Raw genomic sequence first — 18,801 nt, forward strand, 5'->3', positions numbered from 1 at the left:
TGTTACTTAGACTTGTGGCAGCCATCCTGTGACCATGGGGCAAATGGTCTGAGGCTGAAAGTCATCCACTGAGGAGAGAGAGTGGAAGCATGAAAAGTGGTCAGGTCCTTGATGGCTCCATTGAACGACAAACCAGGACAGGACTCACTTCTGTCAGGTATTTTGTCAAGTGAGACCACGAAATGCTTTTATTAGTTAACCAGTTCTTAGTCAGGCGTTCTGATACTTGCAGCCAAATGCATGTTGACCGACACTCAGGGTGAATCACTGGAACCCATGATAAGTGAGAGAGAGAGAGAGTGATTTGGAGCCCAAGTCAGCAAGTGAGTATTTTCATGTTTCTGCACAGTCAGGACTTTCTGAGTAAGATTTACCAGAACCCGGGTTAAAGAACAAGGCTTGGAAGTTTAATTATGACTATGACAGAATAGATAGTGAGAAAACTCTGGAAAGAGTTACCTCCCTGGAGGTATGTGTTTACATTTCAAATGGGGGCAAAACCTGGAACTAAGGAGACCTCCCAGGATATGTAAACCAGGAGAGGTTTCACTTGTCTTCCCCGAGACATCTATTTATATTCCAGAAGGTCAGAGCCCAGGACCTTTCCCTTATCTTCCCAAGGAAAATTGGTGTTAACTAGGCAGCAAGCTTTCTCTCCCTTTCTCAAGAGAGGAAGGAAGAGAGCTATTCCTCTCATACATAAACTCTCAGATTCTTATTTGCGGGGGGAGTTCCTCTCCTGCAGTACAGAACCCGGTACATATACGGCAGCATCTGACTCCCTTCACCTCGCCCTGGGGGCTTGGGCAAGGATAGTTATTGATGTAAGTAATAAAAACTGATCTCTGCACCAGAAACCTCATATTTGCATTCAGGATAATATACATAAATATAGATATTAAAAACCGGTCGGCTGTAGAAAGAGGCTCGTGCATGGTTCTTCACTGGAGAATGTGACTCAGTTGCTAAAAAGACTAATGTGATACTAAGACAGTATTAGGATACGTTGAATGTACTGTGCAGATATCGCAAGGGAAACAAATATATCCCAAGCTTCAGTCCTAATCTGATGCAACCATTTCTGGGTATAAATCTCAATAAGAAAACTGAGAAACTACAGTGTTTCTACTCCAGAGAAAGTAGCCAGATAAGTGATGGGCTTGGAGACCCTGTCATGTGAGCAAAGGTGGAAGGATATGAGTATTCTGAAAGGTCATCTCACGTATGAGGGAAAAGATTCACTTTCTTTTGATTGCTCAGAACAAATTGCTCACACACAAGGAGAGGCAGATTTTGGCATCACATAAAGAAGTATTTTTCTAACAAAGATTTCAGCAATAAAATGAGCTGCTTTGAAAAGTAGTGAGTCCTCTTGTCATTGTCAGGTGGCAGCTGGGATGGCCATCTGTTGGAGGCGTTGTGGAAGAAATCTGTGTTTGTTGTGGGAAGTTGGTCTAATTGACATTTTAGGACCCTGACAACTCTCTGTCTCCACCAAGTTTAACTGATCACCATCTGAATATTCTCCTTTTAGCCGGTGTCCTATAGCGTTCCCTTCCTTGATAGTCTGCCAAATTCAGAGTTGTTTTAACTTCCAGAGTTAAAGTCAAGGCTCTGTCACTTACTTTGTGACTCCTGGTAAATTACTCAATCTCATCTGTAAAATGGGGATACCAGTACTTCCTACTTCATAGGGTTAGTATGGTGATTAAATGAAATAGTACCTGTACAGCATGCACAGCACTTAAAATAGAACCTAACAAGCACTCAATACCCAATGGTTGTTATTAGTTTCTTAGCATCTTCACTATTGTCTTTCTCCACCTTTCACTTTGCTACCTACTCATCCTTCAAGTCTCTGTTGGTTTTAATGTATATGTCTCTTATTTTCAGTGAGTTTGAGTCTCTTGTCACATGATAAAGAGCTATTTGAGCAATTACATTTTCATACCTTTTTCATTTAAAAATTAATGTCCTGATATATTCTATCATGTGTTAGTCATTTTACTAGCAATTTGTAGGAGCTTTTTATATATTAGGTCTATGATAATAGTTGTAACATTTTCCCCAGCTTATCCTTTGTCTTTTGGCCATAGAACTTTTGAAGTTTCCTTTGAAGGTTAGAGCATGTAGAAGGTTTTTAACATATATATTAGTATTTATTAATCTTTTTATTCATGCAGAGCCCCCGCTCTTATCTCTATGCTTACTGACTCCAAAAGGTGATTAAAGGTGTAGTTCCTTGCATTAAAATTATGAAATGAACATTCTGATGTCTTTGTAGACACACAAAATAAACTACTCCATCATCAAGATGCTTCAGCACTGTGCTTTTAAAAGGGACTCTCCCTTTCTTGCCAATAATTTTCCAGTGTCTCTGCTGCTAAAGAATAGCTTTTCATAGCACCTGATTATTTTGTAGCCAAGTCACTACAGAGGCTCCACTGCAAGGCTCCAGACAGACTGGAACTATCATAACCATTATCCTTATCTGCCGGTAAATAATGAACTTGCCAGCCAAACTATACACCTCTGGCAATAGGGAAATTGAGTCCCTGCCGTTTAAATAAAAGGACCTGAATTCGTTGACAGTAATGTTGATATTTCAGCCCCATCTTTAGGCCAGTCACTGAAAGGAGGCAGCTCTGTTGTACTGGACTTGTATCAGAAGGCCTGGTTCATTCAGTTCAGTACTGTTCCATTCGATTCAGTTCATACATCCTGATCTTTTGTTAAGTGCCAGACACTCTGCCTGGGTTATAGGCACAAAAAAGAACACATTACTCTTCTGTGTACTGTCAGGAGCTCACAGTCTAAAAGGGGAAACAGGATAATCTGTGACTACAGTAGAGTGAGTTAGCAACATCCAGATACACAGAATATGTTTTGAATACACAGAGCAGAAACCTGAAAAAGGAACCTCAAGTTATCTCTCAGTTTCTCCTAGATGTTATCTGCATACACCCAGCTGTTTCCTGGTGAATTTTCTTTACTCACAACACTTTAAACACCAAATGAGAGGGTTTTTTCCTCCTGACACCCAAATACGTGGTGTCTTTTCCAAAACCACTTCTCCAACTCTCTTGGACACCAACTGGTCCAGAATTCAACTCATTTCCTTTTGAAAAAATATTTATTTATTTTCCTTATTTTTTTGGCTGACTCAGGTCTTAGTTGCAGCATGCGGGATCTTCATTGAGGCATAGAGGATCTTCCATTACGGCATGTGGTCTCTTCACCGCGGCCCTTGGGCTGTGGCATGCGGGCTTCTCCCTAGTTGTAGCGTGTGGGTTTTCTCTTCTCTAGTTGTGGTGCATGGGCTCCAGGGCACGCAAGCTCAATAGTTGTGGCGTGCGGGCTTAGTTGCCCCGCAGCATGTGGATCTTAGTTCCCCGACCAGGGATTGAACCCGTGTCCCCTGCGTTGGAAGGCAGATGCTTTACCACTGGACCACCAGGGGAGTCCCCAGAATTCAATTCATTTCTGACACTAACTACTTACTACTGTGTTAGTACAGACCCCACAGGTTAAGGGCTCAGTCCCACAAGACTGTCCCTATTTCAGATGCCAGTCACAAGTCCCAGGCCTCCCATATCTCTGACTGACCGGCTATACATTGGATATTCCTGTAACCCCCTCTCAGGTTAGATAATTTACTAGAACAGAACCCAGGAAGACACTTTACTTACTATTACCAGTTTATTAAAAAGGATAGAATTCAGGAACAGCCAAATGGAAGAGATGCCCAGGGCAAGGAAGCGGGAAGGGGCACAGAGCTTCTGAGTCCTCACCAGGTGCACCACCTTCCAAGCACCTGATGTGTTTACCCACCTGGAAGCTTTCTGATTCCCATAGTTTAGGGGGGTTTTTTGGGGTTTTTTTTTTTAACATTTTTATTGGAGTATAATTGCTTTACAATGGTGTGTTAATTTCTGCTTTATAACAAAGTGAATCAGTTATACATATACATATGTTCCCATATCTCTTCCCTCTTACGTCTCCCTCCCTCCCACCCTCCTGATCCCACCCCTTAGTTTAGGGTTTTTTACAGAGTTCCGGTAGGTAGTCATGATTGTTTAAGTCATTGGCCATTGGTGATTAACTCAAGCTCCAGTCCCTCTGTCCTCTTTAGAGATTGTGGGTGGGGCTGAAAATTCCAAGCTTCTAATCAAGGCTTGGTCTTTCTGGTGACCAGCCCCATCCTGAAGCTATCCAGGGCCCTGTTGAGAGTCATCTCATTAGAACAAAAGATGTACCTCTCACCCTTGTCACTCAGGAAGTTCCAAGGACTTTAGATGCTCTCTTCCAGGACTGAGGAAAAAGACCAAACATCTCTCCTATAATGCCACCCCAAGACACTTTTGCAATATCACCTCAAGCCCCTTATCTTACAGGCCACGCTTACCATCCACCCCTCGTCCCCTTCCTGCCCCAGCACACTTCAAGATGGCCTCCTGATTATACACCCAGGGGTCTGCACGACAGCACATTCTTCAGTCTCTGAAACTCAAAACCTTGACATTTACCTGGATTCCTTCCACTCCTTCTCTTGTAGAGTTTGCCCCCTCACTATGCCCTGCCCATTCTTCCTTTGTAATATTTCTCACATTTCCCTCAGGCCTTTATCTCATCGTTAAAATAATCTCTTGTCCTAGATAATATTGCTTTCTGCACCATTCACCATTCCATCCTTCTACTACCCAAATTAACCTTCCCCAAACTAATTTCATTGTGCAATTTTCCAGTTTAAAAGATGTTCAGTAATTCTCCATTATATACTGGATAAAATTGAAGCTCTGAAATCTAACATTCGGTGACTGTTTTAGTCTTTTGATGTCACTCTTTTTTTTAATTCAGTGCTCATTTTCATGTCTTTTTAAATTTTATTTTATTTATTTATTTGTACAGCAGGTTCTTATTAGTTATCTGTTTTATACATATTAGTGTATATATGTCAGTCCCAATCTCCGAATTCATCCCACCACCACCACCCACCCCCTGATATCACTTTTCATTTCCAGTGTTGTCATCTATGCCACTCTGCCCATCCTTGCCCCCATCAGTTTGCTGCCTTTGTTATTACTGAAGCAGTCATCTTCCCCATAAGTATCTTTCTCATCATGTTATCTCCTCTCCTCCTTTTCTCCCCTCTCCAAATCTCTCTCTCCCGCTCTTCTTTTTTTAATACTCAAGATCTTTATTGATTTAACTATAACAGCAACTACTGGTGAGAATTTAATTTTTTCCCTAATTTCCAAACACCTGCTGGTTCTGAAGGACAGTTACAAAAACAAGACACAAAAAAACTGATCATGGAGGAGTCACACGGGACTGCCTGGTGCCCTCTGCTATCCGTCCACAACAGAGAGATGAATGGGACGGGTAGGGGAACTTCCAGATCAACAGTGATGAAGAGAAGACCAAGGAAAGTACTGGCAGTCTGCTTTTCCATTCAGAATGGATGGAACTGGGCCACTGGTGGCACTAAGACAGGAAAGGGTGTTTAAAAATATATAAAATATTTATGGGGCTTCCCTGGTGGCGCAGTGGTTGAGAGTCCGCCTGCCAATGCAGGGGACACGGGTTCGTGCCCCGGTCCCAGAAGATCCCACATGCCGCGGGGCGGCTGGGCCCGTGAGCCATGGCCGCTGAGCCTGCGTGTCCGGAGCCTGTGCTCCGCAGCGGGAGAGGCCACAGCAGTGAGAGGCCCGCATACCGCCAAAATATTTAAAAGATGCTTTAAATGGACACCTGCAAGTGAGAGTGTCCTCTAGGCTCTGCAGGACACCTTTCGGATTGATCCTTGGGGAAGCAGAGGGTCTCCTCACCCAGGTGGAAAAAGATGAGCTCCATCTTAAGGTGAAGGAGAGGCACTGGCTCCCAGTCCTCGGTGACTTGGATACAGACAATGGGTGCAGGATGGCTCACCACACTGCTTGCCCCTTACCTCTACAGTGTCCCTCCCCAGCTGTCCTTGTTTCCTGTAAAATTACCCTTGGTCTGTGCTAGAGGTTTCACTTTGTTTTGTTTTGTTTTAACATTAAGATAGAGAGTAAGTGGGTACATTGGAGCAAGAATGGATATTCTGTGCTAGATTCATGGGATTCTCTAAGTTTGAAGTGTCCAGGGATTTTGGTTTCAAGCACTGGCAAGTGCTCCATTTGGAAATCTCAGTATGGCCAAATGACTATCAAGCATTTCAGCTCCTCTCTGCCAGCCTCCCACTCTTAGAAAGATGGCAGGGTGAGGGATTTTTTGTTTTTTAATTGAAATATAGTTGATTTACAATATTGTGTTAGTTTCAGGTGTACAGCAAAGTGATACAGTTATACATATATATGTATCTATATTTTTTGATTCTTTTCCATTATAGTTTATTACAAGATATTTAATATAGTTCCCTGTGCTATACCGTAAATCCTTGTTTATTTTATATATGGTAGTGTGCATTTATTCATCCTATACCCCCAATTTATCCCAGCACCCTTCCCTTTGGTAACCATAAGTTTTCTATGTCTGTGAGTCTGTTTCTGTTTTATAAATATGTTCATTTGTATCTTTTTTTTTAGATTTGCATATAAGCGATATCATACAATATTTGTCTTTCTCTGTCTGACTTACTTCACTCAGTATGACAATCTCTAGGTCCATCCATGTGGCTGCAAATGGCATTATTTCATTCTTTTTATTGGCCGAGTAATATTCCATTGTATATATGTACCACATCTTCTTTATCCATTCACTTGTCAATGGACATTTAGGTTGCTTCCATGTCTTGGCTGTTGTAAACAGTGCTAGCAGGCTGCATTCTAATGGAAATGTTTGAACTGAGACAGTAAATTCTGAGAGTCCCAAAAAGCTGGTAACCCAAACAGTTAAAATAAATAAAAGACCATCTATTTTGACTCCATCTCAAAATCAGAAGGAAAAACAAAATTTATTTAAAAGTGCTTTAAAGATGAGCTCTTGACTTGTGGAAGAAGTACTTTTTTTTTTTTTTTTGAATAAGCTGTCTCAGCAGCAATGCTTCTTATTCAAGTATATTCTAAAGCGAGCAAGGCTGTAGATGAGAATATGGTAGGAAGAGGCAGAGCATAAATCTAAACAGAAATTTGCGTCTTGAAGATGCCTGAAAGCTCTAAAAACTTGGTTGGTCATGGGTGCCAGAAATACAGTAGACATTCACTAAGAATGTGTTGAACTGACAAGCCTCATATAAGTTTCTCTTGAGGGTGAAGACAGGACTGGTTCTCTTCAAGAGCACATTTCCATCAGGAAGCCCAGGACAAGGGGACCCCATAGACTTAACCTGCACACTGGATAAAGGAGCGGTCAAGCACAGACAGACATTTCTAATTCCCAGATGTTCCCTACTTTATTGAGAAGTGGCTTCTTGGATGGGAGAGCCTGCTCAAGTCTGTTTAAGCTAGTGTGGTTGGAGGGATTAAGTACCCAGCATTGATTCTGGTGGGGACCTGACTTCCAGATACTATCATCTATTTCACCCTGAATCTGAACTCTGAACTTTTCTTCAGCCCAGTAACCTAATATCTAATTCACATTTGCTCCCTTTGCTTGACAAATCCTTACTCCAATTAAATCAGCTTTAGTGGCTCAGCTAGAAGGATCCAATTCCCTTTCTTTGTCAATTCCTTCTAAGGGAGACAGCAAATAATTGAGTCTCAGAGACACCAAGCCAAGGACTAGCAAATAAGCATCTTCGGGCTGCTGGCAGTCAGGCAGATGTACCAACATATCTCTCAGTGTATCGTCTGGTTTAAACCTACCCCTGTTGACCTGGTTTCATCCTCTATTGGGAATGTGGTGGTTTTAAGACATATCCACAAATTGTTTGACACTGCTTCATTCAGTAGGTGGGGTATAATTCCCCTCCTCGTGAGTATAGGCTGGCTTAGTGGCTTGCTACCATGGAATACATGATGATGTGATGATGACGATGACAACGATGTTGGTGACGACGATGATGAAAATGGAAGAAGTGACTGTGGGTGCTTTCGGAGACTGTCATAAAAGGCAGTGCAGATTCCTCCTTGACCTCTCTCTCTCTGGTGGCAAGCCAGCTGCCATGATGTGAGGACACTCCTGCTGCCCTACAGAGACACCCACATGGGAAGAAACTAAGCCATGCTGCCAACAGCCACAAAGAGAGGGCTTGGAAGTGGTCTGTTCCTGTTCTCTATACATCTAAGTTCTAATTGTTTCAAGGTTCAACTCCAAGTTCTATCTGATCCATAAAATTTTGGTTGTTCTTTTCCTCAAAGGATTTTTTTTCTTTTATGAATTCCTGAGACACTTATTCTGTGCCATCAACTGGTAGTTAAACATATATGTATTAGTGTGCTAAGACTGCAGTAACAAAGTAGCACAAATTGGGTTGCTCAAACAACAGAAATTTATTGTCTGGAGGCTAGAAATCTGAGATAAATGTGTTGGCAGGGTTGGTTCCTTCTGAGGGCTGTGAGGGAGGATCTGCTTCATGCTGCTCTCCTAACTTGTGGTGGTTTGTTGGCAATATTCGGCATTCCTTGTAGACAGCATTCTCCCTGTCTTCATATTGTCTTTTCTCTGTATGTCTCTCTTTCTCTTTACATAGTGTGTTCTTTTTATAAGGACACCAGGCATATTGGATTAGGGGCCCATCCTACACCAATATGAATTCATCTTAATCAATTATATCTGCAATGACCCAATTTCCAAATAAGGTCACATTCTGAGGGGGTTAGGACTTCAATATATGAATTTTGGGGAGGACACAATTCAACCCATAACAATATATAAAGTTCTAACACAAAGCACTCGTTTAAATTCAGCAAAATGCTCTCAGCCAAGAACTATAAAAATAGGAAGAAAGGAAAAGCACAATTTGAATAATCTAGGCAGCTTTACCCACTATTTTATTTTATGCTCCCCAGGGGAAATTGAGATGCAAGATGAGATTCTGCTATTCACTCAGTCAGATGCAATTTCGTTTTGCTTCTTGGAAAGTCAGCATCTAGTCACTCTGAATGTGATCTAGTGTTTAAAAATATGTATTTGATAATATGTGATATTTGCCCTATAGTCTGGCTTTATAATCTCACTTCCATTGAGATGCTATCTCCTATTTTCCTGGGCTGCTCTATTTCACTATACAGCAATGACAGAATAATGCTTTTACACTTCACTGAATTCTTTCACTTTTACCTGGACAGCTCTCTCCATCCCTCTCCCACCTCAGCCATAACTAAACAAATAAGCAAATATGGAAAGTTCTCAGCTTTTAAGTGAAACAGAAAGGGAGAGAGTGAGGGAGGAAGAAAGGAAGGAAACAAAAGATGAAAAACCTTACGCAAGTGTGAGGCTCTGTAGAATACATGACATGGTATTTTGTCTTTCCCCTCACCCAGACTAAATAAAAATGTCAAGAACTAGGGGAGTGTGGAATGGTAGCCCCCCCAAGAGACATGTCTACATCCTAATTCCCATGACCAGCAAATGTTACCTTATTTGGAAAAAGGATCTTAGCAGATGTGAAAAGTTAAGGACCTTGAGATGAAGAGATCATCTGGATTATCTGGGTGGGCCCTAAATCCAATGATAAGTGCCTTTATAAAAGACACACATGGACTTCTGGCCTCCAGAACCGTGAGAGGTTACATTTCTGTTGTGGTAAGCCACCCAGTTTGTGATCATTTATAATGGCAGCCGGGAAACTAATACAGGGAGTAAAAGTAGGGGAGGGATCAGATGGACTTAATAGAGTCAATATCAAAGCCCAGAGCCTAGGAAATCCCTGCCTTCCACAGCCCCACACACTGAACAAGCAAGTGCCAAGGAGCTTCTGGGAGACAGGTTAGGCTGTGCGTGTATATCACTGTGTCTAGGAGCTTTCTCAGTTGTCTTTCTCATTACTATCTGGAGAGCACCCCACATTGATAGCAGCCAGCAAATAGCTTGCTGAGGGCCGGCATGAATAATTCCTGTCTGTAACCACAGAGTTTGCTCAGCCTGCGTCTGATCCATCCTGCTGGGGGACCTGTAATGAAGTAATGAAGGTGAGGGAGCAAAGCATCTACTCCTGATGAAGGTGGAGCTACATGGAACTAGCTCCAGATTGCCTACAGAGCAAGACAGTAGGAAATTACCAAGAACAAGTCTGCTGCTGTTAGCCCCCTCAGGGCTACCTGATACTACCAGTTCCTGGGCCTTTGGGATTTCTGCAGAGTAGTTAGCTTACTTCTTAGCTTTTACCACTGCTGTTTGGGATTCAGATTTTTCAAGGCTGAGAAGTCTGTTTTCTGCTGTCCAACTGCTTGCCAGTCCCCAAATTTTACTGATCTTGTCTCCTCCACTATTCTCTTGGTTCTAAAGGCTTTTAAACCTTTTAACCACTGGTGGCACAGTGGTTAAGAATCCACCTGCCAATGCAGGGGACAAGGGTTCGGTCTCTGGTCCAGGAAGATCCCACATGCCGCGGAGCAACTAAGCCCTTGAGCCACAACTACTGAGCCTGCGCTCTAGAGCCCAAGAGCCACAACTACTGAAGCCCATGCACCTAGAGCCCATGCTCCACAAGAGAAACCACTGCAATGAGAAGCTCGCACACCACAACGAATCGGCCTGCCAATGAGGGGAAATGGGTTCGAGCCCTGGTCCAGGAAGATCCCACATGCCGCGGAGCAACTGAGCCCATGCGCCACAACTGCTGAGCCCGTGTGCAACAACTACTGAAGCCTGCGCACCTAGAGCCCGTGCTCCGGCCGCAATGAGAAGCTCGCACACCGCAACGAAGAGTAGCCCCCGCTCGCCACCACTAGAGAAAGCCCATGCGCAGCAACGAAGGCCCAACACAGCCAAAAATAAATTAATTAATTAATGAAAGTACATTTACTGTCATTTTAAAAGGATGAAGGAGGGAGGGCGAGAGGAAGGCTGAAGCTAATGTGTACATTTAATCTGCCATCTTTAATTAAAATGATGCAAAATTTTTATCTGAAGATTTGTACCTTGATTCAGTTCTGGAAAATTCTTAGCGATTATCTCTTCAAACAGTGCTTCTTTGCTGAATTAGTTTTTCTCTTCCTACTGTAACAAGTCACCATAAACATAGCAGCTTAAGACAATACAAATTGATTATCTCATAGTTCTGTAGGTCAGAAGTCTAGGTAGGCCCTGCTGCCAAAATCAAGGTGTCAGTAGCCTGGCTTTTATCTCAAGGTAGGAGAATAAAGGAGGAAATCTGCTTCCACATTCACTTAGGTTGTTGGCAGGAATTCCGTTCCTTGTTCCTGGAGGGCTGAGGTTCATGATTCTCTGCAGGCTCTTAGCCTCCCTCAGCTGTCCTAGGATCCCCGCATTCCTCATCACACTGCACCCTCCATCTTCAAACCCCCAACAGCCGTCAAGTCCTGCTCACACTTGTCTGTTTTTAAGGGTTTGTGCAAATGCATTGGGCCCACCTGGAATATCCAGGACAATCTCCCGGTTTTAAGGCCTTTAACGACCTTAATTATGTCTGCAAAATCCCTCTTGCCATGTAATATTCATAGGTTCCAGAAATTTGGGTGTGGACACCTTTGCGGGGGGCGTCTGCCTTTCATAGCTCTGGGGCCTTCTTTGAGTCTCTCAAGCTATTATTTGTATTTCTTAATTGCTTTCTAAATATATTCCTTTGCACTAGGCTCTAGGTAAATTTTCTAATTCTTTTCACTATATCTAATCTACAGTTCATCCCATGTAATGTAAAAAAAATTTGATGACTGTACTTTTAATTTCCAATTTTTCTGATTGACTCACTTTCATATGCATCTGTTCTTGTTTCATTTAACAATTCTTGTTCTTTCTAATGGCTGTTATTCCTTCCATCTATCTAGACCAGTGGTTCTCAACCAGGAGTGATTTATCCTCCCAAGGGACAGCTGGCAATGTCTGGAGAGATTTTTGGTTGTCATAACTTGGGGGATGCTACTGGCATCTAGTGGGTAGAAGCTAAGAATGGTATTAAACATTCTACAATACACAGGACAAGCCCTCTAAAACAAAGAATTATTCAGCCCAAAATGTCAAAAGTGCCAAGGTCGAGAAACTTCGATCTAGATCACCTTACACATATTCATTTTAAAGGCTTCATCAGACTCTTTCATCTAGAGAGAATTCATGTTTTGATGTTTTATTTTGTTGGCTATCCTTGTTAGCATTAGATTTCTTCATTGTTTTTGGTTTGTAAGCGCACTTTCAGTGAAAGGTTATTTTTTTTCTCTCTGCATCTGGCTCTCCCTCCCCCCAGTTATCAGTTTTGAGGGTGGCCCCAACAGGATTGCCCCACAATTCATAAAAAAACTTATTAAAGCACGTGGGAAAACAGACAAGGCACACACAATGAAAATGGTTAAAGCAATATATGAATGAGTACAAAGTATTCACAACCCACAGAGCAGTTAGGTGATACCCAAAGATTAGGTACATTTTCAGAATGGAAGTCCTACTTGGGAGAGTAGTAAATAGAAAGGAGGAAATGAGCTTCTCTCTGATCATCTAGAAGTTTTCACGCGAGAAATGGAATTCTAGGATTTGACCATGTGTTTTCTATATATGAGCAGGCTCTCTATAACCAGTTGATTTAAATGTAATTTCATTCACACATGTTTACTGCGGTCGGTGCCAGAGAAACTAGCTGAGTAAAATAATCTTGACTCAAGGAATTCAAAATTGGAGGAGGCAGGGAGAGACATATAAACAAATAATTACCTTTTGACGGGATGAGTTATAACTCATGGGATTAAAACATAGTGATATTATACTAATCATAATGGGATGAATATAATATAAGGGTCTACGCATCGGGGACATGGGTGTGGGTGGTTCTCAGGGAAAGTTGCACAGACAACTGGCTATTTAAGCTGGAGTTTACGTGGTGAGTAGGCGTCCCCCTAGCAGGTGAAGGCTAATCCGCAGCAGGGACCAGGGCTGGGAAGGGTTTTAACTCCGCGTCCAGAAGGTTAAGGCACACGACGGAGAGAATGACACAGTTTCTGGCGCCCGCTGAGGTTCGGGGTTCGCCCGCCGCTAGGGGGTGCTGCGGCCTCGCGCCGTACGGGCCGTTGCGTTTCCGGGCCGGGCCTAGCGCCGCCATCTCTGTCGGGCGCGTCCCCGCCGCGCGCGGCGAAACGACTGCCGTTCCCGTTACCGAGGCAACCGCGGCGCCTCCTCCGCGCCGGCCCCGATAGTCTCTCCGCGCCATTTTCAAACTGTCCTGGAGCCGGAACCGGTGTCTGGGGCGGAAGGAGCCAGCAAGGGAGGCGAGGCGCGAGGAAGAATGCGACCGCAGGCGGAGGGAGCAGCGGCCGGGTCTGCGGGTGAGCGCGGCGCGGGGCGGAAGGGCCGAGCTGGGCGGTGCCTCCGCCTCCCGGGCGGTCCCGGCGGGCCGGGCCGGGCCGGGGCGCGGCCGGGAGGGAGGCCGCGCAGCCTTGGGAGGAAGTGGGGCCCGGGCGGGCTGGCGGTCGGGGCGCGAAGACTCCCCGCCGCCCCGCTGCTGACACCCTTTCCCTTCAACACCCGACTGCGGAGCTGTGGCCCAGGTCGGCCTGGGGCCGCGGGAGCCCCCTGTTTCCTCCTACCCCTCTCGCCGCGAGCGTCTGTGCGGCCCCCGCGGACCCGCCTCCTACTGACTGATGGGTTGATTTAAAAGTTAAAATGCTCTTTTCGTATGAGAATCATACAGGCTCTTTGTAAAAACAAAAGTGCCCAAAAGCGTAGGACGAGAGTCGTTTATTGACCCTTGGCTAGCACCTTAGTAAACATCCCCTCTTGCTTCCACTCTCTGAAATGAGTGAGGATTCCCGAGATAAACTCAGTTAAGGTTGGTTTGGGGGTTTGTTATGTTTTGTTTTTTTGGCCCCTGTGTATATGTACGCACAGGATATTTTTGTAAAAATAAGATGTACTGGCTTTCAGACGTCAAACCCCCCAGAGTTAAGCAAGTGGCTGGTTCTAAACACGTATGTGTGGAGGACCTCCAAACCTTACCTTTTATGTTGTTTTGCTAGAAATTTTCAGTATAGCCACAGTGTTTGGATAATGGAGATGGGGGCGGTGGTGGAGGACAGCAGCCTATGGGTGGGGAAAGCCTAATACGTGTTTTTTGTCCTTGTTGGGAGGATTTTAATCTTTTTCATCTGTCCTGTGTGTGGATGATTTTTTGATTCATATCATATTCTCCCTCTCTCTCAGAAGGATGTGAGGAAGTATTATTTCTGGGTAACCAAAGTGGGTACCAGACAAAATGGAGACATGTTTGAATGTCGAGGCCCTACTAGTTCTTGGTTTGACAGGTGAATTTCTGATGTCTCCAGGACTTTTTCTAGAACACCCTGCATCAGTCAGGTCCCTCTTGTGGAAGGAACCTAGAAAGAACCTAGTATAGAATGGGGACTCCATTCAAAGAAAAAGCTAGCAAGAGTGTGGAGAAGGAAAGATCTGTAGAAAGGAGTAATCAAGGAGAGGTACTAATTTAGGAGTGATTTGATAAGTTGAGGCAACATAGTACAGAAACCAGAGTGCTGGATCAGGACTCAGGGGACCTGAATGCCCACCTACTTCGTGGCCTTGTGGTTTGGGAATATAGTTACTCTTTTTATTTATTTATTGGCTGCCTTGGGTCTTCATTGCTGCGCGCGGGCTTTCTCTAGTTGCGGAGAGCGGGGGCTGCTCTTCGTTGTGGTGCGTGGGCTTCTCTTGTTGCGGAGCATGGGCTCAAGGTGCACGGGCTCAGTAGTTGTGGCTCGCAGGTTTATTAGTTGTGGCACACGGGCTTCGTTGCTCTGCGGCATGTGGGATCTTCCCGGACCAGGGCTCAAACCCGTGTCCCCTAGCATTGGCAGGCGGATTCTTAGCCACTGCGCCACCAGGGAAGTCCCGAAAGTTACTCTCTTGAGGCAGTCTTACCTTATCTTTGAACAGGGAGGGTGTCCTGCATCCTGTCTCCCTCACAGGGTAGTTGTGAGGACCAAATTTTGCATGTATTCATATACTTGCATGTTTTATAAATTGTGAACAGTAGAGATATATAACAAAGTTTTTATTTGGTTTAGAAATATGAGTATTAGGACCATATTTACCTGGCAAAGTTAGAAAAGAGCACATTTTTCTAAAGAAGTGATCTTTGAATGACTCCATTTTAGGGCAGGTTGATAGATAATATATTCATAAATATTTAAAAAGGCAAGGATAAAAACATGTACAGAGATACTTATGCGTTTGTGTCTTTTTTTTTCTAACCTAAGTAAAATTTACACGGTGAAATGCACAGATCTTAAGTGTGCTATTTGAAAAGCTTTGATAAATGTATACACTGGCGTGACGTCTGTCCCCATCAACACAATATTTTCATTACCTCAGAAAGTTCCCTTGTAGCCCTTCCAGTCAGGCTCTCCTCACACCCGCATAGCCCTAGGCCACTGCTGTTCTCATTTCTGTGCACATAGTTTAATTTTGCCTGTTCTTGAACTTCATATGAATGGAATCAAACAGTATATGTATCTTATGTAACTTATCTTTCCTCTATTGATGGATAAATAGGTTGTTTGCAGTTTGGGGCTATTATGAATAAAGCTGCTTGTAGAGTCTTGTAGAGTCTCTTTGTAGATGCTTATTTTCATTTCCTTGAGTAAATACCTTGGAATAGAATTAGAGAGTCATAGGATAGAAGTATGTTTAACTTTATAAGAAGTTACCAGGCTTTTTCCACAGAGATTTTACACTCTTGTCAGCAATGTGAAGATTCCTGTTACTCCAAGTCCTTAATGACATTTGATATTGTACCTTTAATTTTAGCCATTCTAGTATGGGCATAATTGTATCTCATTGTGGTTTCAATTTCCCTGATGTCTAATGGTATTAAGCAACTTTTCATATGATTATTCCCATTCAGGTATCTTTTGCAAATCTTAGCCCATTTTCTTATTGGGTTGTCTTTATTATTGAATTGTAAGAGTTCTTTATCCCATATACAAATCCTTTGTTAGATATTATGAATATTTTTCTCCTACTCTTCTGTTTTTGTTTGTCAAATAAAAGGGCATATTTTGATGAGCAGACTTTTTAATTTAAAGAAATCCAATTTATCAAGTTTTTCCTTTGTATTTAATGCTGTTTAAAGAGGCTTTTCTAAGTATTCTCTGCCTGTCTCAGGCTTGGGAAAATATTTTTTTTTTTCCTAGAAGCTTTATTGTTTTAACTTTTTTTAAAAAAATTATTTATTTTTTGCTGCGTTGGGTCTTCGTTGCCGCACGCGGGCTTTCTCTAGTTGCAGCAAGCGGGGGCTACTCTTCGTTGTGGTGCACGGGCTTCTCGTTGCGGTGGTTTCTCTTTGTTGTGAAGCACGGGCTCTAGGCGTACAGGCTTCAGTAGTTGTGGCACGCGGGCTCAGTAGTTGTGGCACAGGGGTTTAGTTGCCCCGCGACATGTGGGATCTTCCTGGACCAGGGCTCGAACCCATGTGCCCTGCATTGGCAGGCGGATTCTTAATGACTGCACCACCAGGGAAGTCCCTGTTTTAACCTTTCTGTATAGGTTTATGAGGAGATGTTTATTTTAATGCAGCAATGTGAATATCATAAACATTGGATTTAAATTAATCTAAATATTCCAGAAGACTGCCTACCTGAAAAGAAACAAAGAATAATTGCTTCATATTAAAAGATTCTTTTCTTCTTAACGTGAAACAATAATAATAGCTGATAACAGAATGATGTTTCATTCTTTTCTTTTAGGATTTTAACTTTTGGAAATGAATAAAACCAGTTTGGAAGACAAGATGACTACAGCTGCAGAAAGAAAATATATTAATATTAGGAAAAGATTGGATCAGTTGGGATACCGCCAGACTCTGACAGTGGAGTGTTTACCTTTGGTAGAAAAACTTTTCAGGTAAAGATGAAAATACGGTTCTAAACCTGTGTGATCCTTAATCCCATTTATCTAGTTTCTGATTGAACTTTATCCTTCAGTAGAGAAATGGGTAGATTTTTAAAAAGTCCTTAAGTCATCTGAAGTTTCTCTGTTCTTCTTAGATTCTACTCTGCTGTCGTCATTCAGGGCCTCCACATTGCAAAACTCTAGGGTCACCATTCACACTATACTATTCAGAGTGAATGTTTCTGCAGGTTTTGTCTGTGAGTAAAAGTACAATTTTTAATGTGATTTTCTGATCTAGTTGAGAGTTCTGTAACTGCTTTATTCACTGATCATTAATTTTTTATTGAAATATAGTTGACATTATGTTAGTCACTGGTCTCTAATTACTATTACATTTATAATGTTTCTCTAATGTGGTTGACCATGACTTTAGCTGTTACTTGTTACTTTAACTGAAAGAGTCTTTGTGATTTTTGTTCTTTTCCGCATGAATTCTACTACTGTGATTTGAGACTAGAGCAGGGAAGTGGCCTAGGAGGCTTTTGCAGTAGGACTATAAGTGATGATGATGGAAAGGAGAGAATAGATGAAAGATACTTTATGGTCTTTAGCATGGCCTGCAGAATCCTTCATGATCGAGTACTAGATCGACAATTCGGAGTTATAGGGTAGAAGTATATTTAACTTTTCAGGAAACTGACAAACTTTTTCCACAGTGATTTTATACTCGTACACCTTCATCTCCCCTGTATCAACCACCTGAAGCTCCTAAACATGTGTTCACTTTCTCCCTTGGTCTCTCCATATGCTATTCTATCTGCCTATAAAGTCCCTTTCTCCTCTCCCTCCTGCCTTGCCCTTATGTTCAGTTAGCCACGTGGCCTGCAGGACTCTGTCACATCTGCTGCATGTTATTAGCTATTATCGTTGTTGGAAACTTGTGTTATCTTCCCGATAGAATGCAAACTCCATGAGACTAGAGACTGACTTTATAACTGGCATACCTAGAACAGGCTGAACACATTGTTGGCACTGAAATATTTGTTGAGGTTATCACATAGTATTATAACTTTTGACAAATTGTTAGTAGAATATAAGATCCGTGATAGTGGGTTCTTTACCATGTGCCCTGCTCAATAAATGTTGATGGAATGAATATTCCACTGGTCTGTGTTCTTAGAGGTCGGGAACTGACTCATTATTTGTTGTGTCCCTGACACAGCATATAGCAGGCATTCAGTAAATGTTTGCTGAATGAACAAATAAGTTTCACAGATTCCACCGGATTAGGTGACTAATTAGACATGGGGGGGGTAAGTTAGAGGGGAGATTGAAAGATGATTCTGCCTGTGTGTATATGTTTCATAACTTTTTTTTTTTTGCGGTATGTGGGCCTCTCACTGTTGTGGCCTCTTCCGCTGTGGAGCACAGGCTCCGGACGCGCAGGCCCAGCGGCCATGGCTCACGAGCCCAGCCGCTCCGTGGCACATGGGATCCTCCCAGACCAGGGCATGAACCCACGTCCCCAGCATCGGCAGGCGGACTCCCAACCACTGTGCCACCAGGGAAGCCTGTTTCATAACTTTTAATTAATCTTGTTTTGGGACTTCACTGGTGGCTCAGTGGTTAGGAATCCGCCTGCCAATGCAGGGGGCACAGGTTCGATTCCTGGTCTGGGAAGATCCCACATGCCGCGGAGTGACTGAGCCCACGTGCCACAACTACTGAAGCCCATGTGCCTAGAGCCCGTGCACCACAACAAAGAGTAGCCCCTGCTCACCGCAACTAGTGAAAGCCTGTGCACAGCAACGAAGACCCAATGCAGCCAAAAATAAAGTAAATTTATATTTAAAAAAATCTTTAATCCTGTTTTGAGAAGTTTTTGAG

At 43.1% G+C, this 18,801-nt stretch overlaps 2 protein-coding genes across 3 annotated transcripts in view; both read left to right on the forward strand.

Annotated features, from left to right (window-relative positions):
- EXOC1 (exocyst complex component 1) overlaps positions 1-16,856 on the forward strand; it is a 93,645-nt gene extending 76,789 nt beyond the window's left edge. Inside the window, exon 20 of the mRNA XM_089911955.1 lies at positions 16,770-16,856. The gene's annotated coding sequence lies outside the window, so the exon portion shown is untranslated. The remainder of the gene's footprint in view (positions 1-16,769) is intronic.
- Positions 16,787-18,801, forward strand: part of CEP135 (centrosomal protein 135) — an 86,594-nt gene continuing 84,579 nt past the window's right edge. For both annotated transcript variants that reach the window (XM_089911950.1, XM_022563762.3), the window contains exon 1: positions 16,787-16,926. In XM_089911950.1, the coding sequence (XP_089768076.1) occupies positions 16,787-16,926 (140 nt within the window). The remainder of the gene's footprint in view (positions 16,927-18,801) is intronic.

This window comes from Delphinapterus leucas, chromosome 5, assembly GCF_059928025.1.
Source record: "Delphinapterus leucas isolate spDelLeu-1000000601 "Yukka" chromosome 5, BTC_Dleu_Yukka2, whole genome shotgun sequence".
NCBI classification, from domain to species: Eukaryota; Metazoa; Chordata; class Mammalia; order Artiodactyla; family Monodontidae; genus Delphinapterus; species Delphinapterus leucas.